Source organism: Colletotrichum scovillei, assembly GCF_011075155.1.
Source record: "Colletotrichum scovillei strain TJNH1 chromosome Unknown Contig00010, whole genome shotgun sequence".
In the NCBI taxonomy this organism is placed as follows: domain Eukaryota; kingdom Fungi; phylum Ascomycota; class Sordariomycetes; order Glomerellales; family Glomerellaceae; genus Colletotrichum; species Colletotrichum scovillei.
Window position 1 is genome coordinate 1106923 of NW_023336268.1, and position 27994 is coordinate 1134916.

At 51.7% G+C, this 27994-nt stretch overlaps 7 protein-coding genes across 7 annotated transcripts; 2 read left to right on the plus strand and 5 right to left on the minus strand.

The window, feature by feature from the left end:
• Window positions 1-3797: 3797 nt before the first annotated feature.
• HER10_EVM0004487 (uncharacterized protein) lies at window positions 3798-4771 on the plus strand (the record flags this gene model as incomplete). The annotated part of the gene is made up of 2 exons (XM_035474129.1): window positions 3798-4188; window positions 4293-4771. 2 exons carry the CDS (start codon window positions 3798-3800, stop codon window positions 4769-4771), a joined length of 870 nt encoding a protein of 289 aa, XP_035327903.1.
• A 1497-nt stretch (window positions 4772-6268) lies between these two features.
• On the minus strand, window positions 6269-8011 carry HER10_EVM0003594 (major facilitator superfamily transporter; the record flags this gene model as incomplete). The annotated part of the gene is made up of 4 exons (XM_035473266.1): window positions 6269-6413; window positions 6469-7403; window positions 7470-7720; window positions 7858-8011. 4 exons carry the CDS (start codon window positions 8009-8011, stop codon window positions 6269-6271), a joined length of 1485 nt encoding a protein of 494 aa, XP_035327810.1.
• Window positions 8012-9202: 1191 nt separating this feature from the next.
• HER10_EVM0013176 (endoribonuclease L-psp family protein) lies at window positions 9203-9613 on the minus strand (the record flags this gene model as incomplete). The annotated part of the gene is made up of 1 exon (XM_035482540.1): window positions 9203-9613. The coding sequence occupies one exon, from the start codon at window positions 9611-9613 to the stop codon at window positions 9203-9205; it is 411 nt and encodes a 136-aa protein (XP_035328678.1).
• A 6481-nt stretch (window positions 9614-16094) lies between these two features.
• HER10_EVM0007348 (pectate lyase) lies at window positions 16095-17140 on the minus strand (the record flags this gene model as incomplete). Its single annotated transcript, XM_035476907.1, has 2 exons — window positions 16095-16267; window positions 16333-17140. 2 exons carry the CDS (start codon window positions 17138-17140, stop codon window positions 16095-16097), a joined length of 981 nt encoding a protein of 326 aa, XP_035328172.1.
• Window positions 17141-22453: 5313 nt separating this feature from the next.
• Window positions 22454-23589, plus strand: HER10_EVM0002823 (uncharacterized protein; the record flags this gene model as incomplete). Its single annotated transcript, XM_035472517.1, has 2 exons — window positions 22454-23129; window positions 23198-23589. 2 exons carry the CDS (start codon window positions 22454-22456, stop codon window positions 23587-23589), a joined length of 1068 nt encoding a protein of 355 aa, XP_035327730.1.
• Window positions 23590-23854: 265 nt separating this feature from the next.
• Window positions 23855-24790, minus strand: HER10_EVM0012044 (isoflavone reductase; the record flags this gene model as incomplete). The annotated part of the gene is made up of 1 exon (XM_035481448.1): window positions 23855-24790. The coding sequence occupies one exon, from the start codon at window positions 24788-24790 to the stop codon at window positions 23855-23857; it is 936 nt and encodes a 311-aa protein (XP_035328573.1).
• A 570-nt stretch (window positions 24791-25360) lies between these two features.
• On the minus strand, window positions 25361-27993 carry HER10_EVM0012427 (uncharacterized protein). The gene has a single exon (XM_035481823.1). The coding sequence runs from the start codon at window positions 27584-27586 to the stop codon at window positions 25559-25561; it is 2028 nt and encodes a 675-aa protein (XP_035328606.1). The 5' UTR covers window positions 27587-27993; the 3' UTR covers window positions 25361-25558.
• Window position 27994: the final 1 nt, after the last annotated feature.

Genomic DNA, 27994 nt, shown 5'->3' on the forward strand with positions numbered 1-27994 from the left:
AAGACCATGGGGACAGAACGGGAAGCATTCATCATGGGACTTGCTGTATATATACAATAGGAAAAAGGCCAAGTGTGAGCCTGCAGATGTAACATTGAACGATGCGTGCCGCGTTGGCCAAGGACCAAGGGTTCTCCTCTGCCCAGCCCTTGGAACAAAGAAGGGCTACCTAAGCGGCGGGAGCAACCCGCATGTCGAATCTAGACTTGCATCTTGCAAGGCGTAGTGGTACTGTGCTGTAGTCACCGCCGCCCGGTGGGCTACGGGGAGGAGCGTTGTCCCTTTTTTCTTTCCTGTTTAATGACAAGAGTCCCCGAGTCTCAGAGCTGCGTCCAATCTTCAGCAGAGAACGGAGGTCTCAAGGAGGGTGGATGGTAGTCTGGTTCATATATGCTTACCCCCTGTGCTCTCTCCGTCGTCTAGTGTTGCACAGGGCAGGTCAAATCGGACTTGGGTGTCCGGTCTAGAATATCAGATGGCACATGTACGTCCCCGCTACTCGCCTCGAAGACCGTGCCCCAAGCCCACGAGAATGGGTGCACCACGCGATGTAGGAGTGATGGACGGAGGAAGCGTGCTACTCTGAGACATGGTCCGCCGCGGACACACGTCCACATCCTCGGTGGCTCCAATATCTCGGACGGTGGTGCCCCCTTGCGCTGTGATCACGGCCCGTCCAGTCTGTCAATCGCGGATTCGCGGTTGGCACGGCCAATATTCCGAGATGAGGCGGGCGCATAAGCGGAGCGCAGAGACTTGTGGCTGGCTTGACAAACGTGCATAGTACATGTAGTTTGGCAAAAAAGAAAGATTAAGGCTCTTTAAGAGTGGCCAATAGAAGTCGAGAAGGACCAACTGAGCCGAGTATGTCCCTGTTCTAAGAAACACCGGGAGGACTGGGATGGCTTTTGGGCCCCCAAGTGTCCCCTCGGGAGAAACTTCGTTTCATTTTGGGCATCTGCCAATCGGCGACGGAAGATGGCAAGGCTTTAAAAGCGCCCCGCGTGCGGAAAGAAGGGGGACCACGGGGATGTCGAGGGATCGGTACCAGCGGCGCGGCTCCGAGGCTTGTGGTTGGTTGCGGCTTGAACAAACTGACCCTGGCGACGGCCACGCGGGAAGTGGCATTCGGCCGCCCTCCCTAGTCCATGGAAGAGGAAAACCCCCAGGAACCCGCAGATGATTCCAAGGTCTGGGCCTGCTTCGCTTCGGCAGAGCTTTGCTATTGTCATATTGAGCTCCCTTCTCGTCTACGGTCTTGGGGTCTTGGGAGGTGGATCCCGTCGCCAAGCGGTATATTGTTTTCGTCACGTCCAGTGATTGTGCAGAAGGACCCCAAGACTGCTGGAGAGACATCAGGCGAGAGATATTGGTGACCTTTGTGCGACGGAGCCCAGCGAGAACATCTGGTAATAGCGGTACCTGAACGCCACCGCGCTAGCGGCAGTTGTGCAAATCAGTCTAGTAAGCTGCAAGATCTAGACACCTGCACTGCGCACATTAGTTGTTGCCCCCCTTTTACTTCCTGTCATGTTTGGCGCAATAAACCAAGTGCTTGGTGTCGGAAGAGGTGACGTTGCAGGCCCCAAAAGATCGCACGAGGTAGCAAATGTGGACAGCTGCGCTTTTGACAGGTTCAGTGTCTTAGCCAGTCACTCTCCATGTCCTCTTGGGAAAAGGGGGAAGATGGGGTTCTTGTGGGCATAACCCGTTCTGCACCTGACGTTACTTGTGTCCGAACAAGGCCAGTTTCAGGGAACCCATCAATCAGCCAGCCCGAAGTATTCTCTTCTGACTGGCTATTCGTCCAAGTTGGGGGATTAAAAGGGCATGTGAAAAACGCTCGATGGCACCTTGCCAACACGGCTTTAGTGCGGGTGAGGCGCTTAAGCCAATGCGAATAACTCCCTAGGTTGGATGCCATTCGGAGCCTGATTGGTTGGGATTAAAAGTGCAAGGGGGGACCGTGATCCTGAAGGGGAAATCTTTTTGGTGTGGTAGAAGTGTGTGGATGAGTGGATTGGACTGGACGCGTGCGTGGCATCAACATAGGGTTGCAATAGAAGAAAGGAAAAAAGGGATGGAAGAATCTGACGATTGGAAAAATTCAGACACATCGCGTCATGGGGAAAGCCTCATGATTCATGTAGTCGCCTTCTCATTACTAAAGAGCACCTTGCTTCATGACAGTTGCAAGTCAGCAGCTCTCGGTCACTTGGCCGGCACTTGGTGGACCTCCCGACCCGTAAGCCGGCACTAACCCCACAATTCCCCGCGGTCTTAAGATTCGGCGCTGGCGGTATCACCTCGGCGCGATCGTCTCAGTAAGCTGGTCATGCGACCAGGTCACGTTCCCAAGGTGTAGAGAGAGGTAAATCAATGCGCTTCAAACATCTTGCGCTTTTCACGCCTCTACCTCTATCTGCTGCGAGTGATGAGATAACTACGCTCTTTCGCGGTGATCAGTTTTCTCCAAGATCTTTGCCTAGGTCACGGTGTTATGGGACATGTCTGGGAGTTGAGTGCGGATTCGAAGACCTGAACGTGTCTCATGGATGTCGACTTGATCGTGAACAGGAGAAAAAGGACGATTTGAACCCAAAGGTGTTTGCGATACAATGTCTACCGTTCTTTGATTCTTCCATCTGAGCTTAGCGAAGATAGCAACAAATTCAAAGTCAAGGCAAGCTATGATACATGGTTCATCATGAAGGCTAAGGTACATGATCATGTGGAATCTAGCTTTCATGAAGGGTTGAGTTAATAGATAAAAGTAAGTAGTGATATCGCATTTACCTCATTGAGATACTTCTGGATCTTGAGGCATAATCTCGGCCCCACTTATTCGGCTCGGACGGGCAAGACTTGTTGGTTCTGCTTTGGGCGCTTTACACATCTGACAAAGGAACTTCCTATTCCGTGGCGTACGCCATCCAATAATGCTTATTCTGAAGTTCAGATGAATGAGATGCCCGTAGTCTTCCCAAATTTACTTGATTGCAGTCGCATGCAGTGTATTCTAATCAGGAAAATCAAAGGCAGACGGAAAAAGCAACATTCGCCGGCTAAGACTCGGAAATGAGTTTCTATGACAACCTGTGCCAATGTCTATAAGAAAAACAGGAGAATTCCAATTTGAAAACTTCTCATCGCTCAAAGCCTCTATGGCACACGCATACGACCAGTTTCACACATCGCCCCAGCACGACATTCTGTGATCCTCAAAAATGGCAGATTATCAGCCGCCCAGCATTTTCCCGAAGACCGAGAACAGCATCTTCACGTTCTCCGCCGAAAAATCACTAGTACCAAAACCAATTCTTCCAGTTCGCCCAAGCCGTTCAAAATCGCCAAAGAAGCGAATGCCCGAACCCGTCATCTTGGATGAGCGGCGATTTGTACTTGCATGTGGGCAACCCGCCGACGCCGCTCCGGGTATGCTCGAGGTCCCTAGCCCAGGTTTGTCCAGTTTTTGCCAAAATGCTTTTCGGCGGGTGGAAGGAGTCCTGCCCGCAGATTGCGAATGGGCAGGTAGAAGCCACCAAGAATGAAGGAAGCAAAGGCGAAGAAAGCAAAGACAAAGCGGGGGAAGGCGAAGTCGAAGCAAGCAAGGACGAACCAGGCGAGAGCAAAACTGGCGAAAGCGAAGTAAGCAAAGACGAAGCAGGTGGAGACGAAGCTAGCAAAGACGAATCAAGGGAAGACAAAGCAAGCGAGGGCGAATCAGCCGGAAGCAAAAGAAAATAAACGACTGGATCATTGAGCTGCCAGAAGACGGGCTCGAGAAGATGATTTTAATGCTCGAAATCATTCATGGCCACTTCGATCGCGTACCGTTCAGCCTGAGAGTTCGCAGGCTTTATGACCTTCTCGTCCTCTGTAACAAATACGATGTGCTGTCCCTTCTGCGACCTTGGAGTTGGCACTGGCTGAGCGCGATGCGCTCGACCCTGGATGAGCCGTATGTGCTCTGGGTCGCTTGGGAAATGGGCGACGTCTTGCTGTTCCGCGACATGGTGGTCAGGATAGCTGAGGGCGTGCCGATTTCGGCTCTCAACAACCCAAATGTGATGGGGGTGCAGTATGGAAAACAACGGATGCACTGGACACCTCAAAGTGGCCAGATTAACGAGTTTCTGATGATTCCACTTGATTGTCTCCAGAACATGAGCGTAGATGATCTTTCAGGTAATATATTGCATCTGTTTTACCCTACACTAATCGTTGAACAAGAACGGCAATATGTCTTGCCTAGAGAGAGGAAAAGCTTGCTAACGCGTTCGGTGTATTAGACCTCATTTCTCTTACTCGTCTCATGTTGATCGAAGCTGCTGTCAAGCCTTACCGCACTATTCTATCACAGATGAAGAGCAAGACTCACTCCTCGAACCAGAATGCAATCAAAAACAATTGCGTAAAGAACTGCATTCCGAGCGGCGTCGGTTCTTTGGTTCTGGCGGGCATGACAGACAATTTCAATATCTGGGACCCTCGACTACCTTTTAACTTCACAGGGCACTTGAAGCTGATTGTGGACCATCTCGCTGGAATCAAGATTACTATTCCGCAAGGATGTGGGAACTGTCTCAAGATGTTCTCAGATGAGCTGACAAATGCACGCAGTGTGATGACAGCAGCCATCAAGTGCATAGCTCCCCTCTCAAAGGACCAGCAAGCGCATCTCGAAAAACGGGCCTTTCAACTTGGATTGAGAGTAGAAGACGTCGCGGATAAGGGCGCGATGCACATATGGTACGCATCTGACAACTGAGTCGTTGAGTGTCCTGATTTTTCTATTTTCATATTTAGGGAAAGCAAGGTATCACATGTAATTACACATTTCTGTTTCCACACACGTTCGTCGTTGGGCATTCGTCTATCTAAGGTACTCGAAGCCAATCATGACTGTTTCTATTCCCTCGCACTACTCTTGCCAATCAAGGGCATCCAATAACGAAATGTAAACATATTTTATAGTCGTTCGAACTTATCATAAATTTGCCCAACAAGGTCAAGAAGTAGAAAATAGAGCCGACATCCATACATTTATGCTGTCGGCCAAAGAAAAACACCACAGGCGGTGTTCCGTGACTGTCTGATTGAGACCACGTGACCTCGGTAGGGCCTAGAGGAGTTGGCGCCATCACGACCATTCTAAGCCTTGATATCTCCCCTTAGGTTTTGTGAAACCGAAAATTAATAAGGAAGTAATGTATGCGTGGCGTACTGAAGAGACGTAGAGGAACAACATAGATATCAAAAGGTCCAAAAGGCAAAAGAGTTCACCCCCCCGGTGCTGAACTGGGGGCTACATCTCTGGTGCTCATGCTGGGATTCGAACTCGGTTACTCGTATGCGCTAAGCCTGTCGTCGAGTAGGCTGGTTGGCGAAGATAATTGATGTTGACCATTAACCATTCCACCACCACGCCACAGTTTGACCTGACCCCCGGCCTAAGGGGGCGCCTGCTGTGCTGGTGACAGGAATCGCGTTGGAGGGGTATATGAGGGCTTGTTGTGTATTCTGGTGGTAAACAAAGGCTATCGGATGAAAGTTTGCGGTGTGGCTGGGTGAACCTGAGGAAGGCGCGGCGTTGGTGATGTGGATGGTGGCTGCCCTGGCAACCATTGCGGTTTATTCACCTCAGCCATATGCTCCACAGTCTCAAGGCATAGTCATCAAAAGCTACCTGGACGGAAAGCACGTGAACAATCCATATACCACTGGAAATATTCATGAGTGCCTCGCTCTCGATATCCCTGCATAACCCTTTATTGCAGTCAAGGACCCCGATGACTTGCTAGCTATTGACTAGCTCGCTTTTCTGACCAAAGGTGTTGACAACCGTGTCATCTGACTGTGTATACTTCCTGGATACTAAGCAGTGCTACAAGCGCAGGAATACGGACTTACCAATGCCCATAATGATGCACTGATGATGACGAGACAGCAGTCATTTCCCGAGGAGCCTTCTATTGTGTTAAAAGGGGGGAAAGGGCAGTTCAATCACGACGTTTAAATGAAATGCCGCCCATTCAATCCAATGTACTCTTCGTACTCATTGCTAGTATCGAATTCACGGAAGGCACATTCTCCAGTGCTGTTTGAATAGGTGATAGTGATAGTATCTACTCCGTGTTGGAAGTAGGACCAGCTGCATCACACAATCCAAGTTCAGTGATGACGTATCAAGAAACGAAGTTGACATGTATGGTACTATGTTCTAATTGTGCTATCGTTCTTTCTATAACATGAATGATTCGTCCGATCAGTGTCGTGCTATGGACTCTTCTGAAGTGTTGACCACTGCCGTCACTTCGGCGGTCGTAGTCTTCCCGGTAGCGTTAGTAGGAGCATCAACATAGCTACCATCGTGGCTGCTGCCGCTTTCGAGCTGCGCATGTTTCGATTTTCTGTGACGAACATGTTAGGTAGTTCTTTCTCCTGAAGTTGTAAGATAAGACGTACTCTTTTCGTTTGATATAAACATCAAGGACGTGCGTCGCAACGATCAGCGCAACAGCACACCCAAGACAGAAAGAAAATCCCTTGGGATAGCTCGGAGACTCGACCGTCGGAAATGTTAACAGCGGTGTCCAGGCTGTCGATGATTGGGCAATGATAGTAATCATGACGAGGGTAAATGACCGTTGTTCCGGAGAGTCTCTGAGGATGGTGTTGACCCAGCCGTGGAGGACACTGGAGAGTGCGTTGGACCAGTACATCGTCGAGAAGGCGAACCACTTGGCACCCTCAGGCACATCCCAGACGACGAGCATAATCAAGCCTGTGACATTCCACAACGAGGAGAATGTAATGGCCCATGCGGGGCCAAGCACCAAGTCAGAAAGGAAGCACGCCACGATGTTGTATAGGATTCCCAAAGCTGGCGCGATAGTCCCCATCTCATTGACCTGCGCCGGACTGTAGCGACCCAAGCTCTTAATCCAAAGTAGAAAGCTGCCTGTGCTCTTGTGGATACCGGCGTTCCAGAACAGCACGTCGACGAGCACAACGGTCCAGAACTGCGGGCTGAGGAAGATCTGCTTGAGGTGTCCGAGCTTGAACTTGCCGCGGGTGACGTGTCCGCCGCGTTCCAAGCGTGATTTTGCAATCTTGATGTCGTGGTCATTGAGAATCCAGCGGTTTGGTTGCTCCACGGTGCCTGGGAGGAGGAAGTATCCGAGAATGCCGACGGGGATAGTGATTATTGCGCAGATGATGTACATCCAGCGCCAGCCAGCCATCCCGTTGACGCCTTCGAGGCGGTGTGATGCTCCAGCTGCGATGAGGCCTGCTGTCAAGGTTCCGAGGTTGAGTCCAGTGTAAAAGATGCCGCCTCGTCGTGCGATTTCGTGCCCTCGGTACCAGGAGCCTGTGTTGAGGTCAGCATTCGACTTTTTCTCGTCGGAAGAGGTTTGGTGATGAATCCTACCGAATACGTAGTGCATGGCAGGAAAAAAGGCTGCTTCAAAGAAGCCGACCATGAATCGATACGCCGCCAGCTCCCCGAAAGAGTGTGCTCGGTATTGCAGCAGTGTGAAGAGACCCCAAAGGATATCCATGGCGGGGATAGTCCAGTACATGGGGATATAGGTGAACAAGAACATGAAGGGCACCATGCCAACAACTGCGCCGACTGTGTACATTGTCTGGAGTTCGACGAGCTCGTTCCCTTTGAAGCCGAGCTCCTCTTTCATTCCTCCGACGTAGGCATTGTCTGTTTCTGATTAGCATGGCGTTGCCGAGTAGAGGAGGCAGAGTTTAGCAACGGTCGTGAACATACTCAAGTTTGCTTGGTCTGTGGGTACGTGTTAGCAGACTGGCGAGTAATAGATGGAGGGGATTTAATCATACCGATATACTTGACCCAGTACGCCAGAACTGCGTAGGGAACGACGATGAGATCGAGTTTGATGATGAACTTGCGCTCTTCGGGAGTGTCGTCGTCCGAGTACCACTGGATCTTCCACCACTTCTTCCTGGGGACGGTGTTGTCTGCGGTCGCCATTGTTGACAGACTCCTATGAGCACACTCTCGTATCAAAGTGTCTTCGAACTGACTCTCAGGGTGGAAAGAACTAAGTTGAGAGCTGGAAACTCTGATCCAAAGTCACCCAAGTCTCCGGGTCAGGTCGATAGATATCAGCAGATTCTTGCCAGCCGCGGACCCCCTGCCGGGCAAAATCCAACCTCACTATCGATTGCGCCAGAGCATCTCGGACTTGTGCCATGCGAACCGCCCATCAACCAAACCCGGATTTGTGGGAAGAGTCCCGCCCGCCGAGCATTTCCGGAAGTCGGGGAGCATCCGACATCGCCAAAATGAACCCTTTTTGCTGGGGGACTTTGTGCTTGGAGTGGTTGCATATGAAAAGACCCTGCCGGGAGTTGGCCGACATCCTCAGCATGCGCGGGGGTCTACCCAAAGAATGGGATGCGCGTGGGGCGCGTGGCTGGCAGGATCGTGTGGTGTGTCTAGACTCGATAAACTAAGCTTGAGTCGGTTCAACATCGTATGGATTATTGAGTGTGCCGATACCAACTCGATCTGGAGTGAAAAATATAGCCGGAAGCTGGACCTTTCGAAGGATTCTAAGTGGCAATTGCGGAGTATCCGCTGCAGTTATCCCTTGTCTGCGTCGTGGACCGGCAGGCCGACAATGACGTGCTTGATGGTCTTGATGGTGTTAGATGTGAGAGCCCTCGTAATCAAGTCTTTGGTCTTACCTTACCTTATGATGACAACCAACACCCTGCGCGCCAAGCACACTCCTTGGGGCCGTCTTCTCGTTCTGAATTATCTAGATTTTCTTTGCGAAAAGAGATGTTTTTCTGAAAAGCGAGTTTAGAAAACGCCTTCAGTGCCGTGAAAGCGTAGCATAAGGTCAATACTTTCCACACGCGTGAGTGCATCACCTGGTTTTCGTCGACAAAGCCAGCCGTCTTTCGAGGTCATTTGAAGATGTTGAATAAGCTTGGATTTGAGGCCACGACATAACCGAAAACCAAAGTCGGAGTTTTTCACCTGCGATGAAGTGGAGATCTTGGTCGACTTTACATCCCCCGTTTCACCGGTACGGGCCGGCTTGATTGATGTTGTAACTCTGAAAGGGCTGTGATTGCAATACGTGGGGATCGACATCTGAATATTCATGGACTAAGCTATACACCTGTTGCGCTACTTGTAGAACGCATGCACCTAAGCCTGACGTTTGGCCTCGACTTCCAGCTCAATCAACATCCCGGGAAGGGCCAAGTGAGGCACAGCAATGGCTGTCCAGATGGGTCGATGATCGGGAATCCGTGCTTTCAAACCCTGGACGATGAAATCGAAAGAGGCCCGGATATCGCATGAATATGACCTCAGTGAGTAGACGTCTTCCCACCCTCGGAGGCCCGCTGCCTTGAGAACAATATCGACGTTCTCGATCGCCAGCTCAACCTGTCTTTTGGTGTCGTTCGCGTCGAGCGCACCCGTCTCCGGATCCCAGCCTCCTTGTCCGGCGCACTTGACGATGCCGTTGCCGAGGTCCACAGACTGTGAGTAGTGGCAGGCCTCGCCATAAATCTTGCCGGCACCAGGAGGGGTGTTGAACTTGATTGAAGACATGTTTCTAGTTGTGCGGCGGGGATTCTGTGAGAAACACGCGATCATCAGTATCTAACTTTATGGACGCCAATGCGCGAAGAATTTCAATTTTTGCAGGTTATGAGTAATGGGATATCTCATGGACTTACGCTTAGATAGTACGCTGAAGGGGTTGATCCTACTGTTGACTGGGAACAGAGATGTGGGTCTTCGAGATTCAAATTGTCGGGTTCTTGGAGCGTTTCCAGGTGATGTGTAAATGCGGAAGAGCAACTGTATTTTGGTGCTGAGGAATATTAAACATTGTCAAATTACCCTTCAATAGCGCAGTGAGTTTAGGCATTTATGTAGGTCTTTTGCGAAAGTCTCAATTCATCCTCATTCATTGGGTGTTTGGAGAAGGGGTCACCGACTTGGAGAAGTCGCCGATGAAGTGGGTCGGGAGCTTTGTTTCCTCAAATGTTCAATCCATGGGCAGTGGACATTGTGGGGAGTCCGCGTACCATCATGATGTGCTGTTGCAACCTGACAACAATTGTACCTTGGCAACTTTTGCTCTTTGACGGAATGAATGGGTCCCTCTTGTGTCAAGACCCGGTTGAAGGTTCATTTGTGAGATGCAGAGTACGATTTGGTCTAAAGTGGAGTTACTGGAGACTCGCTCTGAAACTCAGCCAAGATGTCAAGAGTTTTCCCCAAACGTGTTGCAAATGCCTTTGTCTCGATCCCCTGCAAGACACTCCCCCAGAATTTCAAAGTCGACCAAGATAATGTTTTCGCGTCGGGATCAGCTGGCAGCTCTTCGACGTATGGCAAAGAAGATGTGGCCATGCCGAGTAATTTAACTGCACGTTGATATACTTCATCTTGGGAATTAATCAGTAAAAAGAGCTACGTAAGATCGACTGATGCTCTGGAAAGCGGGCTTGAACTCACCTTCTTTCAGAGAAGATGCAGCAGTAGTATTCTTTTCAAGCCATTTGCTGAGGAACACGGCAGATTCGAATGCCCACAAAACGGTCTCCAGTTCCCATGAGCTTGCCTGTTGACGGACGTAGTGCAGAAGGCCGGTAGTTGAAGGCTCTTCCAGAAACTCAAGACAGTGCTCAATACATTGTCGCAAAGACCCAGAAAGGGGTTCCTCAAATTCTGGTTCAATCTCCTTGAGTGATGCCACGAGGTGTGACGGATCAGCCGCATAGTTCAGGTCCAATTGGCAAATAGCTCGAAGGTGGACGAGACAAGCGAGACTACAGTTGCTTTGTGTTTTGCATACGATTGGCGAAGCTATCATCGAAGACGTTTGAAGCCGCAAAAGGCGGACAATCCTACCCAATGTCACTCTGCGAGGTTGTGTGAGTTAGAAACTAATACAATCAGTCCAGTCTCCAATGCCTCCTACTCACATGAGTCGAGTGTGCCCTAAGGCGAGAATTTCTGAAGATACTCCAAGCATGAATGCGTCTTTGTCCATTCTTATGCGCATTATGATGAAAGACAGCAAGACGAAATGGACATCGGGAGGAAATTTGCTCAGTATCGACTCAGAATCAGAAGTGTAATTGCCAGATTCGTTGTCATGTTCATGGGCTAAGACATCGAAAAGAGCAATTACATCGCCAGTATGAGACAGCCCCCGTGATTGCTCTCCTTCGTCGCCCACAGAGTCATGAGAGAGTAGTGAGCTCAACGGGCACTTGAATGTGCTTTTTAAGTCATCTAACTGTGCGGCGACAGAGAAGCCTAACAAGAAGCTGTCTACGACAAGACTGCAGAGCACAACAGTGCGACTGCGTTGAAAGGTTCGAGTTGAATTTGGATCAGACTTAACAGACCGCTGGTCTGTCGGGACATGGACTCTCGAGGGCCTAGAGTAAAAGGAGATTGCAGTAGCACAAACCTCAAGTTCCTGAACAACATCAACAGGCAGTGTCACTGCAAGAAACTCAGCGAGGGTGTGGTAGGCGATCAGGGAGTCGAAGGGAGTTTTAGATCTGCCAGTCGTCAAGATACGCCGCTATCAGCCTCTCTAGAATGGGTTGAATCGCTAGACTTACTGTGAAGGCTCCTTTCTCGAACTGTCCATATCTGAGGTCCATATTTGGAAAGCGAGCTGTCTGCTCGTTGTGAAAAGGGACATAGCGTTTCCAACTTCGTACAGATGTATTGCTCCCAACGCGTACAAAGCCAACTTTGTGACTGAATCGAGCTCATGCATCTGGACCTCATTATGAAAAAGCGGGACTCTGCTGTTCTTGACATAAGATGTGAGGTATCGAGCGCACGCCCGCGCGGATGGTGGTACGAAGTCTGGGTATTTCGGTTCATAATTGGACCACGATCCTTGAATTTGTCCCGTTCCTTGTCTCGTTGAGCCTTCTTTGACCACGGGATGTTTAGATTCATAGTAGATCGTACATGCACTTCAAGAGCACACCAAACAGGCGACTTACCAGTCATAGGGGTTTGCGTTGCCGGCCTGGTTGTATCTTGAGCTGGCAAAGACAAGAAGTGATCCGATGTATTGCTCAGCGCTTCTTCTATAAGTGAGCTCCTCATCTCGTTGAGGCCGTGTCTTTGCGTCCGGCTCAAATCATCTGCTATCTGCTGCAGTCCACTACTGCGGAAGAAATTTTCAAAGTCGGCTAGAACATGCTTTTCCGGTTGCGATCGCAGATATGAGCACCCTGGAGAATAAGTATTCAGCTTCAGGAACACATCTATGGCGTTAAAGTTATCTAATTACCTAGATCCGCGTATTCTGGAGGCAGGGGCAAGGTTGTTTCGAGGGTCGAGATAGGCTCTTGGCCAAACTGATGTGCCGTGGGACTCACCCGCCGCTGTTCCAATCTCTCACGTGAAGATGAGCCAAGAGTTCGCTCCTCTCCTATGCTGGACTGTGGAGCCTGATCCTGTGAGTTGCGATCCCTTCGAGTAGCACGCAAGCGGTCATGCGAACCAAGGGTGTTAATGTTCCCATGCAAAGTAGCATGTTGTCGCTGGCCACATGGAGAAACACGCCTATGCCGCTGAAGTAGATCTTGTCTGGAGAACGAAAGGCCACACTCGCAGTTGTACGGCTTTTCATTCGTGTCTTGAAAACTCTCTCAATATTAGCACCGGGCTCCTGCCGTGGCTGAGAACCAAGCTACGGGGCAATTTACATTGACCAAGGCCCAATAACCGAGGAATTAGCGGATACACTTACGTATGCGTCTATGTCTCTGCAGATGTTCGTGCTTTCGGAAACATCTGTTGCAGAAAGAGCAGACGTACTGTCCTGTGATTGCCTCCGTCATTGAGCTGGGGTCATGGGATTGAATTCTCGGGGACGTCGGTGTCTTCTCCAAAATTCTCAAAGATTATCGACATGTACGGAGAGTGGAGTAGCTTCTAGCTTGAGTTGTGCCTGAGTCATTCACCACCGGAATGACATCAAGCGACACGTGAAAGCCCAATTTCTCCAACATCTCGGGCTTTGTCACCTCGGGCTTTGGAGACTGGTGGGCCTGAAGCCGAAAGCACCATCGTCTTGTTTGGGCAGCGATTTCTCAGCATTGTGCAAGGCATTTAAGGTGCAACTTGGGGCAATATATCGACGGAGCGACATCTCGATGGCAACACGAGACTTCGATATAAGATCCTCCATAATGCCAATGCCCCCTGTCAAGTCGGCCTGCACGGCCTGGTTAGCATCAAAGTATCGTACATGGACGGTGATCAGCCTCTAACCCGTTTGTCAATAGCAGAGCGTCTCGTGTACGATGTAATGGTGGGAAACCGTGTAACCGAGTAAGCAATTCCGTATCAACATGGAATGTATCAACACCGCGAAAGTCTACTTATAGCGAGTAGTGTATAAAGAGGGGAGACACCTGCACGTTCACCGCTAGCCGACGCGGCTTGAAGTTAAGAGGCAAAGCAACAACCTCGACTTCAGAGCTCTCTGAGCAGAATTTGATAAGCACAACATCCTACACACAAGGAACATGTCTAGGTAATGGCTCTACATCTACCATTGGCCAAGAGACATTTGCCGGGCTTCTTCCTCCACTGTTTAATGGGGATTTTGCAGCGTTCGAGTTTGACAACATCTTTCAAGGCGACTCAGATGCCGATTTAGACAGTTTCTTCGTCGATATCTTTAGTACCCCCTCTTTCCCGCGTGTTGGCCTCTGCCAACCTTCTTCGGTTTCATCCACGCCATCTCACCATTTGGACACGAGCGAGTACCAGTCAACTACAGTTGTGTAAGTGCCTCTTTCCTTAGTCTCTCATACGCTACTTCGCAAGTTATCCAGGGCAGGCAACTCATTGTCAGACTAGACTCGAAGCTTATTACCGCTTTTTACATCCTGTATTTCCTCTGCTTCCACCGCCTGTTGATATCGAGCAACTTCCGTCCCCACCATCCTCCTCATCCCCTCTCATCCTGGCGCTTCAGGCTCTCTTAACGCATGTACATCAGAATGGCGCAGGGTGTGATCTCAACAATGAGCGTCTTGGAGACCGAAGTTTTGTCTCATCTTCACTCGCTCAACATGCGCTTGAGACCATTGAGACTACTGCATCAGATGTTGTCACAATACAACCGACGCGGGCTTCGAGCTTTCACCCAAACGTCCCCGTAGAAGCCGAAGCAACCTTGGCATGTTGTGCGTTGAGTCTTTATCAGTATCTTCATCATGGAAACTTCCAGAAGATGGAAGCCCTCGCCAACAAAGGGCTCAGTCTCTCAAAGCGAATGTTGGAAAGCCACGATGCGTCAGGTTCTGGTCAATTTGCAGAGTCCATACGTAGAGCATGGTGGATGAGTGTAAGTCTTGAGAGGTAAAAACTTCGTTTGGCATGCAAAGCTGAGATCGGGCTCGCAAATATCTAGTACATTTGTCGATGCAACGCTTCGATTGTGAGCTGTACGGTAAAGTGAAGATGCTGCCAAATACCTGCTAGTCAAGGTTTCAAAGCTGACTGACAGTCCTGCCAGCCATTTGATGAGGCTATCGATAGCAGTAGCTTCAAGATACCGTATCCTTCACACAGAGGCGAGACAGAGGTAATCTTTGATATTGTTATAGTCGACCAAACTCATTTCGTTTTCTGACCGCCTAATCGTATGATAGATTTGGATTCAGTACATCCGAGCCGAGGAGGCCCTTGTTGCGGCCACTTTGATGCTTGCGGCATTGCTCAAAGGGTTCAGCTCCGAGACAACCGCGTCGTCTTTCAACCGGAACATTGGGACTCTTGACGCCGTTATCACACATCAGTTGGAACAATTCAACTTGTGCCAAATCCATCCGCCGGACGAATTAGGGATGGTGGACAATCCTGAGTCAAAACTTGTCATTTGCCTCCGTATCACAACTCGAGTCAGACTAATGAGGTATGAATGGTTGTAAGGGCCACTCAGTACATTTCATGTGACTGACTGATGGTCACAGTGCACGTATCAAGTTACACAGATATCGCGCCTTTATGGACCATCCCCAGATACTGAAGAAATTCGAATCACTGCCCCCTTCGGACTCTTCAATTCCTTTAGCACAAGTGATCAATGGCAACAGTGGTATCTCTGATAAGGCTGCCCTGGTATTCCCTTTCTCAAGCAATCATTCGCATAATGTTTGTCTTGAGTCTGCTACAGCCATTGCTGCGGGACTGAAAGCTCTTGCAAGCCTAGGAACTTACAGTAAGTGAACATATTTCACTGTTCTCTCTTATGGATATCTGTTGACATTATCCAGCAACACCAGCGGCTTGTTCGGCCAACTTGGCCAGTTTTACCTTGATGGTGATATCGCATTTCCAGGCCTCGGCAGACGCAAGGGGCTCTTCGTCTTCAACGAGACTCGACGTACAGTACCAGTGCAAGAAACAGCTGAATGTCGCGATCAGTGCACTGGACAAATTTTCGAACGCATTCGGTTTCGTAAAGGCACTCAAAGGTATGGCAATTTTCACATTTCTACTCGCGAGGGACTGGATCTTTTCCCCAGACATACATCATCGGTGCTAATTCCTAGAAAAGGCCAGCTTGTGACTGCCGCAGTAGCTTGCGATCTTTATGACGCCACTTCTAGCACTGAGGATTGAACTTAGGTCTCGGCTTCGTTCGAGATCGGATAGTATGGGGAGTTGTCAAGCTTCATTGAGTCCATTTCTCTTCCTCGGTTTACCTAGTGCTGCAACACTAAGCTCTAACAATCACGGTGTCGGTACTTCAGACACAGGATGGCATGTCACTATGCAAAATCTGATGGATAATCCAATGAATTCATTCACAGCGATTAGAAACCAGGCAGAAAATGATGACAATCGCCCACAGGGCTTTGAATTCTAGATACACACGCTTTTTTGGAATGTACAAGAATGAAGAATATCTACAAGTAAACAAGCCTAGGTTTTGAGTGCCCTTTTCACTGAAATATAGGGCACGTATGATCTCTCAACTCGGGACAAAAGGTGCCCGGTCAGATCTCGCGATGTTTGTTGTTCGCGCTTAGGAGCTCTGGATGTCAGAGGTGGCGTACTTGCAGTAAGTAGACGGTCCGCTGGAGATCTCGGTGGGCTCGTTGCCGGGGGTGGTACCCTTGAACTCAGTGCACACCTCCTTGACGCTCTTGGCGACAATGTTGGTGAAGGTAGCAGTGTCACCGTAGTTGGAGTTGATGCCTGCGGGCGAAATATGTTAGCATTGTTGTGAGTTAGGGGAGCATTTTCATGTGGCATGAACTTACCAGCAAGGAGCTTTCCAGAGGAGGCGTTGATGTTGTCGAGGATGACGTGGCGCTCGTACATGGACTTGCAGTTGCCACAGCTGCGGTACAGCTTACCGAAGGTCTCGACGGTGAATCCGCTGACGGAGAGGGTACCAGCGCCGTTGTGCTGGAGAACCTTGTCCTCGGCCCCGAAGGCGCCGCCAGAGGTAATGGTGGTGGTCTCGCCGGCGTCCTGGTTCTTGATGGTGAAAGCGTCCTCGCAAACAGCCGCCCACCAGACGTTGTCGAGAGTGCAGCCACCGTTGCAGTGGACACCCTCGATCTGGTTGGGTCCGATGATGACGTTGGAGAGCTTGGCACCCTTCTCGAGGATGAAGACGGCGTCAGAGTCACCACCTTCGGCCTGGCCAGTGCAGGAGACACCGCGGTCGAACGCTTTCATGCCACCATCGAAGGAGGCACCAGCGGCGACGGTCTGGGCAGCCTTGAGGACCGAAGTGCCGGAGGAGGCGGGGAGGCCGGCGGCGGCGGTGCCGTTGCTGGCGCGGATCTCGAACTGGCTGTTGGTGCCGTTGCCGGGGGCGCCGGGGGCGGAGGTGATGATGGAGCCGGGGTGACGGGTCTTGGTGGAGTGCTTGGTCTTCTTGGCCGCCTTGGAGGACTTGGTCTTGGTGGGCTTCTCGGCGCGGGCGGCGTGGTGGAGGAAGTCGAAGTAACCGCGCTCAGCGTGGGCGATGGCGTTGCCCTGAGCGGCGCCGTTGGCAGCGGGAGCGGCGGTGATGCCGAGCACGAGGGTGCTGAGGGCGATGGCGAAAGAGTACTTCATTGTGAATGTGATTGTGTGGGTTGTCGTTGGGTTTGATGTAATAAGAGGCGAGATCGAAGATAGAGAAAGAAGAAAGGCTTGTCTACTTGAGAGAATGAAGAAATAGTTCAAGCCTGCTTGAAAGAGTGTAATGAACAAAGAAGTTGGAAAGGTTGATGGAGTGAAAGTAACGGGAACAGAACCAGCTCTTGGCCGGACATCTCGAGGTTACTTATATCGAGTGAGATGTCCAGGGTGGAACGAATTCCTTCTGCCCAGGTCCATATTCAAGTCGACCTTGGAGTTACACTACTACTGAACACCCTCGTGGGCCCAGAGGCTCGTCCAGACTACTTGGGTAGTGTATTCGACGAGGCCCAATCCTGCTTCAACGCGTGCCAAGAGTAGGTGCTCCATCTCCTCCGCAGTGAATACAGCATCAATCAACAGGCGACGCGGAGGAAATGAAAGCGTCGATGCAGGCAGTGAAGATCGCACTAGAGCCACAGAATCCACCAGGTTTCGTAAAGTGGGCTCACGTAGAGCTGAATCCTGTGCTGCCAACGGCGCCAACGTCGTGCAGGTGGTCTGCATGTGGCATTTCATGTTCATGGAGTTACCATCGGGAGCCCGTCTCCATCGTAGGAACGGAGCCAACGCCCGAGTTGGGACATAGACTCATCCCAACTTGATTGTCCGCGCGCAGGTCGTTGCCCAAAGAGGGCAGCAGAACCTCGAGTGACAGTCTTTTGTAGCATTGGACGGCTCGACTGGGGACCCCGGGTTCCTGACTAGCTAGGCCCGCCCTTCAATTCGATCTTTCTTGGCCCGGAAGCTTGAACACAGACGAATCCCAGGTCTGGAATAAAGTGATCGTCCAGATGGGTGGACTCGAAGAGCCCCTGACAGCAACTGCTAAGCCACGCGCCCACACCAACATTGGAGGCTCCTCGCATTCCTTCTCAGGTTCTCACCCAAAGTCACCACTCAGCTTCACACATGCACGCACCATCACGCCTCTCAAGCAACCACACACATATCCACACTCGAGATTTCTTGCTGCCCACTTCCCCTGTCAGACATCTGGGGGGGCCCAACTCCAACTTCTCAATGTCGAACTTGCCCCTTGCAGGACGTTTCGAAACAGTCGTGCCCAGCGCCAACTTCTCCAAGGGGGTCACAAGTCAGCCAAGCCAACCACCGCGAAGTCGTCTATCTTGACAACTCCACCATCTCCAGTTTTCCAAAGCAGTGCCAAGACTTTCTCAGACGAAAAAACCTCATGATGCCCATATTCCCATATTGCTCTTCCCGTGTCAGGACGTAGAGCTGGCGCGGTCGCGAGGGCGAAAGAGCGAGAAAGGAGATGGGCAAGGGCCTTGGCGGGACAGAATGGTCGGTCAATCTACGGAATATTGATGGCGATGACGGTATCCGTACGGATAGAGCAACATGGAGGCTTCCCCTGCTTTTCCATCGCCCGCTGATGTCTGGGCATGCTATCACTTCGCAGGTCGGTCGCCAAGTATTCTCTTTCGGCGCCGTGGACGCCTTGCTTGTTCACGTAGCATCAAGCTGGCGCGACGCCGGCCTCTTCGGATCAGACGATATAGAGATTGAATTATTGAGGATCCCATCCGATATCTGTCTCTGATCTGCGGTCGAGCTGGAGATGCATAACAACTTTGTCCTTATGCTGGCTCCGTATTGAACCGCGGCACTGGTAAATCGTATCATGAAAACTCGAGAATCAGTGCGGGAGGGAACTATATGTCATCGAATATATGGCAAGGGTGGCCTTGCAAAGACACGCTGCAGGTCAATACCGGTGATGCAGCCGCACATAATGGCCCCTATTATGGGGGATACATGATGTGACGGTGAGGCCACGCATCGGCCATCGGGGGGACGGCCCTAGAACCGTGCAGTCTGCAAAGAAGAAAAGAATCCCATTCAAACAGAAAAGTCTGATACAGCCGTCACTTACATTGTGACTGCCCCAGCTGTTGGTATTGATTTAGCCATGAAGTTTTTGCCTGCCGGTGGGCGATCGGAGTATCTCACCCACCCTTCCGGAGTCCGGGCCTTTTGATGAGCAGAGGGTCATCTACAAGAGACCGGACGTGTCCCGGCCGCCTTGAGCCAGGTGGGGACCGAGCCAACCTGGTAAGCAAGTACTCGCAGTTTGCCTCCCGCGTCTGCTGCCCAAGGCCGTATTTTTCTGCCGTGTTTTCTGTTGAGCAGACTCAGCAAAAGCTGTGGCTTCCCGCTTGTCGAGGATAAAGATTTTGGGTCGATGTGGTTGCCTCCGCACTGCAACGTCAGCCCCCATATCGTTTTCGGATGTCCAGCAGAATAGAATTCATCTGATTTGGTGATTCGTGGAACGTCGAATAGTCCAAGGGAACGCTGATCACGGAGTGGTCTGGCCTTTGTTAAAGATGTCTTGAACAAAGAGCTTTCAATGCCGTCTCGGGATCACCACGTTGCCACGGCCCATGATTGCAGCCCTCGTGCTTGTTAATACTGACTAAGAGAGGCGGGATGAGGTGCGACATCAATCTTGTGCATCAGGCTTCATGTGATGATTTGTCTTACGGAGTAGCGGAGGACCTCCGAGAATGCCAAAAAGCTGAATGATTCAGATCCTGAAAGCCATCATTGTATCTTGGCCGTTGTGGGCGATGTGTTTACGCCAGGAAGATTGCGATCACCCTGCAGCTCACGCGCCCCTGATGCCCCATAGGCCATGTCGCACTACCCGCCCGGATGTCGCGCGACGACAAGAATAGAAGCGGTATGAGAAGTTCGGTATCGACCTAAACATTAGATGCTTGGCAGCTTTCTTAGCGGCTCCTCGGACGTTGTAGCTCGCCGATTATGAAGGCGTCACCCGCTGCAAAGTAAGGCCTAGATTATCTGATCCATTGTAGATGCATCCCAGATTCATTTTTCAGAACATCTCGAGCAAGTCCATCCTTTCGCAGAGACCAGGTTTAGAATGCTGCGCCAGAGGAACACATCTGCTCTCATGACGTACCTTGGCGCCGAGGCTCGCCAGTTGGAACGAAACATCATAAGTAAATAGGGGCAGAAAATCTTGGGCTGTGCCTGTGCTACGGTGCTGGCGACTGGGTAACTAGGTTTGCCCTGAGTGCCACTTGCCAAATCTCTGTGAGGGCAATTGACTCAAGCTCATTCTTCCCGAAACTCTGTCAATTAACAAGCCACTACAACCGTTAAGAGCTGGTCCTCGGGACCAAGACTGGTTTGTGCGTGTTGCCGTCTCTCGAAACAAGAGAAAACTCAATTCGAGTCTTCCAGAGCGTCGAACTTGTGGCCAGCCGCCAAAGCTAGGCGGAACTCAATACCAGAGTCAATGCTACGCGGACAGCCTGTGCTACATGGCCGTTTGTAGATCGATCAACTTTCGCGACCGACTGTTGAGGGGGGCCAATTGGAGATATTCCCGACCATCGCATCTAGTTTCTAGTTGAGCGACGATCTTTGGAAAACAGATCTTCCGTCATCAAGGGCTTGTTTTGACTTTACAGAAAAAACGGAGACTGAATACCGGCAGCATGCACCAGCCCTCAAGTCGCTTCCCAAGTGATGTGGAAGGCTGCATCATCCGAACGAGAACGAGATACTCCATAGCCTAGCATTTGCCCCGACAGCACTTTCAATTCTTGGCAGGGGAATGTCGTCGTACATCTCCAATTCTTTGACGGGATGAACAGTCCAGACTCTTTAGACGTCTTTTGCTTGCGTTCCTGATAAGCCATCCGGCCACCGCGGGAAATGAAAAGGAGTGAGCCGAGTCAATTGCGAGTTTGCGACTTACGCATCCCCCAATATGTATCCACGTCATCGCCCGACCCCGTCTCGGTCTGACTTGGTTATTACCGCGAACCTTCCTCCGTGCTGCCCGGCCTGCTCCGCCGCCGCTCCGTGTTAATTCCCCTTGAATCGTTTTCTCTGCCTGCCACGCCACTGCTGGAGTCTGCGCCTCAGTTCCGGGCCAATTCTGCTCTTCTCCGCGTAGGTTTCGGAAGTTGTTTGTTTCAGTTGTTAAAAGTCGCACCTCTGATTGCGGGCAGCAATTAACACCATTTACCAGCTGTTGGTCTTTTAGAAAATCTGCGAGGACGCAGCTGTGGTATAATGATCGCTGCAAGCAAACGGATGACAACCTCAGTGTAGGGTCCTTCGAAATGGTAATTTGCGATTCTCGGGCTTTAAGTGCATTGAAGAAGCTAAAATTGAAGAGTTGCCAGCGCTTCAACTCGCTACATGCTATCCCATCGTGATAAGATATAGCGATTGATTTTATGTCACCCTCGAAGGGCAGCTATAATGCGTCCCGTAATTCCGTCAACAAAGGACTAGATATCGTTGTTTGAGTAATCTCACATGTTTTTGACCTTTAACTCTACACCCCTTGATGAAGAACGGCCTAGGCGCAACAGATGAACAATAATATCGTTATTAGCGTCTTTACCTTGAAATTTCATTGAACGATGGGAGATATAGAGCCCTTGAGTGGAGGCTTATATGCATTTACTACATGTGACGAGACAATGAGCATTGAGTATGTGCCATTCGAAGATATGCAGCTCGGCTACAGGAGTTCTTTCGCAGGCAGATCACAGAACCACCCTTTTCTTTTCATCTACTACATCAATATGCGTTTCTAGCTGTATTCTCCTGTTTTTGGCAATTTCTTTGGTTGATTAGGCTTCCCGGTTGCGATGAGATGTAGTCAAACGAAGCCAAGGTCCTCAACACCAAGCCGGCTAAAACGGCCGGTTAGGTCGGCAAACCCGCCATCACGATGGATCACCAGAACCACCAATGTGGGAACGATCCCAGCCTAAGCTTAATCAAAAGTTTATCCCTTCTGTCGTCAATCTTATTTTGACTTGATAATTGCTCATCTGCGTCTTGGCATACATCGTCGCCCGTCGCCGCGTCTTCGGGAGCGATCTCCGCCCGCTCTCGGAGGGTTGAGAAGCGCCACAGTATCAGGATCGCTCTCGCATGCTTGTACCTCGTCAACAAGCACAGAATATGTCGGGAGTCCGCCGATTGGCTATACGATAGTTCTGAGGTGTGTCGAGCGGTTCTGGCTTGGGCATCTGTCCCCGACGATATGTAAAGTCTTGGCAATGTCACCGGAAGGAAGCAAAACGTCTTCGGATGCAGAGAAACGTCGGGAACTCAAAATGACATAGATCATGGGATGTTTCTCTCCTTCTGATTTCGAAAATCAGTCACTAAAACAATTTCACCGCAATCAACTGAAGTCATCAAGACCCGTCTTCATCATACAACATGCACTACCTCCAAACAGCACTCGCCATCATGGCAGCTGCGGGCCCATCTCTCGCAGATAGAGACTTCTCCGTCATCAGAGGCACAGGTGCACCTCACGGCATCAGCACAGCAGACTGGAACTCGGCAATGGACCATCCCAACCTGACGACCTCCTACCGCTTCAACGGCCCAGACGTATCCGCTGCCTTTCCGCCAGCAAACGATTCCGCGTGGACAGGGACCCCCTTTGACCTCAGCATCAACGTCGCTGCGCGTATTCACACCACTCGCAACGATAAGCGACAGTTGCAGCAGCTGTCATATCGGCTTCGAAGTAGAGATGACGATGATGACGACGATGATGACGATAACGACAGCAACAGGAACAGGAACAGGAACGGAAATAGGAACTACTTCACCGGTTCCTCCATCAACCTCAGACAAGTCGATGGACAACAAAAGGTCGACGCGGGCTGGAAGCTGTGTGTCAACATCTTCATACCAAGGCTGGATCGGGTGGCTAGAAGCGGATCTCAAGATGACAGCGGCGACTGCGGTGCCTTTCTCTCCGCCGAGTGCCGTCAGAAGCTCTTGGATACATCTTCTGGCCAATTTGGGTCTTGCGGGGTCGCAGACCTGCCCGGCGAATGCAAAGATTTCCTCGAGGACGCCAACGATGAACGCTTCGGTTACTGTAAGTTTAGGGTTTAAAAGTTAACATACTAAGTCAAAGATTGGCCGCTTACACACTTGCTTGAAAAGCTCCCAATATCGCCTCTGGATCCCAAATTTTCGCCTACGGATCCCAGTCCTACAACTGGGGCAACAACGACAACAACAACGACGACCGTCGTCGAGGTGGCGAGTATGCTATCGCGAGCCGGATGATTTGGCCCGTGATGCTGACCTGGGGTGGCTCTGGCGATGCTGCGGAGAGTCGGGCTACTCTACACTGCGTCCGCGCGAAGGATGTCGTTGCGGGGAGCGATGTGCCTCAGACTCTGAGCGAAGAAGATGATAACGACAATGACGACGACGATGATGATGATGACAATGACCGCAACCGTAATGCGGCTGGCATCAAGGGGCCCTTTGCTGGGTGGTCGTTTATCTTGGCTGTGCATGTTGCCCTTGCGATGATATTCTACTGCTAGAGCATGAGTTTATTACACAGGGCTGAATGGATTTGGGATTCTTCTCGCGAAGTTGGGAAGACGGTGGATGATTTGGGATTTGGAAAGACAATTTTTGTCATTATCGACTGGGGGATATTGAACGCGGATAGATCATGTTCCGGAGTAAAGGATGTAAACTATTTGATTTTGTTATTGGTTTCGATAGACTACGTTATATTTTGAAAAGTTCAATTGACCTTTGGGAGAAAAACTTCTATCTATTCGGCTTGTATGCCTACATCACCTACTTAAGTGAGGCTGGCGTCTCCATCCTTCCAAGGAAAGTTTGTAAGTCCTCCAGTTTGATACCTCGCTCATGATTCAACGTCTTCTCCAACGGCCAAGAGATCCCCTTACCCGCACCAAAGATTCCGCGGTACTTATTCCAGTTGTTCCCGGGATCTTGCACAAGACTCTCCCTGATCGCCTCCATATTCCATACCTCCCTACTGAACTCAACCCCCGGGAACCGCTCCTCAACCAAGTCCGCCACAGTCCCGTACGAGACAGTATCTCCAGCAACATACACAACATTTCGACCATTGCTAGGAATCCCACGAGACTCAAACACCAACTCAGCCGTCATCCTCGCGATGTCATCAGGCTGTGTGAGCGTAATCTCGACATCCCAGCCCCCAAGAGCCCTCAACTTCTTTTCCTCGAAATCTACAACGCCAAATTCCTTTACAAATAGGAAACTCATGAAGAGACCAGTACTAACGATGATCCACTCAGTACTGCACCGAGTCCGCAGCATATTTCTAACCTCAAGCTGCTCGTCAAACAACGACTGCGTGCTGCCTCGTCCGATGATATCATAATCGACGCCAAATTGCCATGGAAAGTACCGCGGAACCTTGGCCAGGAGAGCAGCCTCACAGATGCGTAGCTGTGTTCCGGCGGGGCCAACGAAGCCTGTGCAGCTTATGACGGTGTCGTATTTCGCAAAGATGGAGGCGAGGGATGTGAGTGAGTCGTGCACGATGTCGCCAGGCTCGAGGAAGATGCCGAGGGATTGGATGTGTGCGATGGATTTGGCTTTGGGCGGGTCAGGTGATGATATGGTGGAGGGGCGGAGCAGGACGGAGATTTTGGAGGTGGGTGGGCGGGAGGCGTGAGATGTGAGGGCGTTGAGGATGGCTGTGCCGAGTTCGCCTGCTCCGAGGACGAGGATTGACATGTTGGTGAGGAGTATAATATGCGGTTCAGAGTAGGCGACTACAGTCAAAGCGAAATATGGATTGCAGTATAAGTTAGTATGTTGATGGGAGTATCGTAAGCTCCGTTTGCAACATGAAACTTCTGCGCGACTCAATACAAATCGGACTTGGGGCTTTTGCTAGGTTCTTCAGGCTGTTTGACGTATTAATACCACAAACTATCGAAAGAAGGTTCCCAAGAAGCAGCACCAGCCCGATTACGTATCAAATATACCTATCTCTATATTCACGTGAATCAAGCACTAGTTATCCGTCCATGAACTGATGTAATCCTTCGCTGATCCGGAGCAGTGAGGGGTCTTCCACGGAGCCTGCCTGCCGCGGAGTCCTCCTCCGTCTGAGTAAGCACCGGCGTTACGGTAGCTAAAACCGGTGGCGGATCTCCGCGGCCGGCTCTAGGCCCGGACGGTATGAGGGAATCAACGTGGACACTGGTACTCTCTGAAATTTATGCCATATTAACAGTAGTCACCAGTATATTGGGGTATTTACGTAGAGTAATATGCAATGTCATTATTTTATAGTCAAGGGGGCGTAAAAGTCATTATATCCAGTCCTGTCCAACCTGTATGTACGTTCTCCATGGATCCAATCAACATGAAGTGCCAGCAAAGACACTCCTCCAAACCGTCTGATGCAAAGCATCATGCCCAACTCCGGATATCATCAAACAAAGTTTTATGCAACAGACGCCTCGAGACCCTTCTCATCATCGTCCCTGAATGCCCTCACGGAACCCAAGGTCTACTCTCCTCAACAACACTTCGCTGCTGAATCACCAACTCCTCATACGTATCCGGGAGCCGTGGCCACTGCGGCTGTGACCACTCGTCGCCCGCAGGCACGGCAGGATACCCGCTCTTCAGCGTGAGCACGGCATCCACCGTCTCCTCGACCTCGTCGTCGTCCACCTCCGAGTCAGCCTCGTCGAGCGGCGTGCACGCCTGGAAGGGCTCCTCGCGCCGTACCGCGTCCACGGCGTCTTTGATGACCTCCTCCCACCAGTCGATCTCATCCCACGACTGCTGCTCTGCCTCATCGTCAGAAGTATCCTCTGAGCCATCCAGCTCTTGCACCTGGACCTGGCCCCGGGTGTCCACCTTTTCCAGCCCCTTAAGATCTTGCTCCTCCTCGTCGGTCTCGTCGTCGACTTCTAATATGTCTTGCTGCGTCGGCTCGGGCACCCTCCTCCCAGGTTGCATAGCATGCACCGCCTCGATTGGCAACCCCGTGATGATGGACACAGCCGTCTCGATCCCCCTCTTGACAGCGAGCGCGCCAAGCAGCAGCTTCAAGGCGTGCTCCCACCGACCCTGCAACATAAACATCTTGCCACGGCACCACTCGTATTTGATAAAATTCCTATGATGGCTCGGCCGGCCCCAGTACTCCCTCTGCAGCTGCGAATACGCAATCAGCGCGTTCGTCTTGTCGCCCGCCAGCTCGTACAGGTACGCGAGGTACTTTAGTATATTCCGAATCTGCGCCTCGTCCTGGAAGTCGTTGGAGGCCGCCCGCTCGATCTCGAGACACTTGCGGTACTCGTACGCCGCCTCCTCGTGGAGCCCCGCGCACCGCAGCGTGTGCGCGAGGTTCAGCCGCGTCTCCAGCGTCTGCTCGACCACGCGCGCGACGTCGCTCGCCTCGCGCCGGCACATGTCGCGTAGGATGACAATCGCCTCGTCCCACCTCCGCAGGGCCTTGAGCGCCGTGACGTGGTCCTCCATGTTGCGCAGCGTCACGGTGCTGCAGACCCCGAACCGGGCCCTGTGCTCGTCCAGCACGCGCTGAAAGCGCCGGCAGAGCCCAATGACCTCGTCGTACTTTTTCAGCCGCAGGCTCGTGAGCCGCGCCAGCTTCAGCGTCCACTCGCCGTTGGCGTAGTGCAGCAGGTCGGCGGCCAGGTCCATGTTGCCAATCTCCAGGCGGGCCTCCTCGTCCCGCCCGCGCTCCGAGAGGCACATTGCGATATTGTAGTCGATGGCGGCCTTCTCTTCGTGCCCGAAGACGGGTACCTCCTCGTTCCAGTCCCGCGCGATGCGGTACGCGATCTCGGCCTCTTCGTACTTGTCCTGGTTGACGAGCATGCTTGCCAGGTCGCGCTGCGCTTCGATCGTCGTGACGTGGCGTTTACCCCTCCGCCGCACCAGCGTGGGCACCAGCTCGCGCAGCAGCTTCTCCCCTTCGGCCCAGCGACTCGTGTAGTAGTATATCTCGCCCAGCTCGACCATAGAGTGTAGACAAAAGTCGCGCCATGAACCTGTGAACAGCGTCCAGCGGAACGATCTACCCCTGCTGCTGCCGCCCGAATCCGACGATCGCCCTTCACGGCTCTGGCGCAGCAGGCGCTCGGCGAGATGAGCCAGCTCTTCGGCCTCGGCGATGTCGCCCAGATCCTCGCGGCGCACGAGGGTGTCGCCGAGAAGCAGGACGGCGCGCATAAGGTAGAAAGTCTGGTCCTCGCTCGTTGGGAGACCCTCGAGGAGGAGTTTCGCCATGCGGAGGTGGTGCTGGGCCGAGATCCAGTCTTCGGGGGTTTGGTTGCGATAGGCATGGCCGACGCTCAGCAGGGCGAGCCCCTCTGTCAGCGTCCCGAGGCCTTGGGACTGGCGGAGGGCGAAAGTGCCGAGGCGTAGGGCCATGCTCCATTTCCCGCGGAGCTTGAGGAGTTCTGAGATGCCGAGGAGGGTGAGGATGGAGGCTTTGTCGGAGGTGCGGCTCACCGCCCCCCATCGCGGGGCCTTGTTCGGGCGCATGGCGAATGGTTTTCTTGGGGGTTTCGGGCTGGCTCACCGCGTCGGGGTATTTCGCTATTGGGGGGATGTCGCCCCCTCGAAAGGACCTGATCGTGTGCCGCTCTCGGTTGTCGTTGTCGGGGGCGCCGTGGATGTCGTCGGGACAGTGAGTCTATGGGCTTGAAGTTGAGTAGGTGTCGCAAAGGTGAAGCAGACCAGTAGGAGAAGTGAGGAATGCGGCCGTTGAGGTGAGAGGCGCGCGACGTGAGATGAGAGTGAGTCAAATTTTGATGAGCGCCGTGAACGTGTGCAGTGAGCTGCGCTGAGCGAGCCAGACCAGTGGCTGTCCTCCCTCCTGAGAAGCCAAGTCTGGCCAATTCCCGAGCCCCGTCGCGTTGGAGAAAGATTAAAGTGAGAGAAAAGAGTTGA

What these genes read in the sequence shown, in the direction of transcription:
- HER10_EVM0012427 (XM_035481823.1), bottom strand. Translation starts at nt 27,586, where the DNA reads ATGCGCCCGAACAAGGCCCCGCGATGGGGGGCGGTGAGCCGCACCTCC.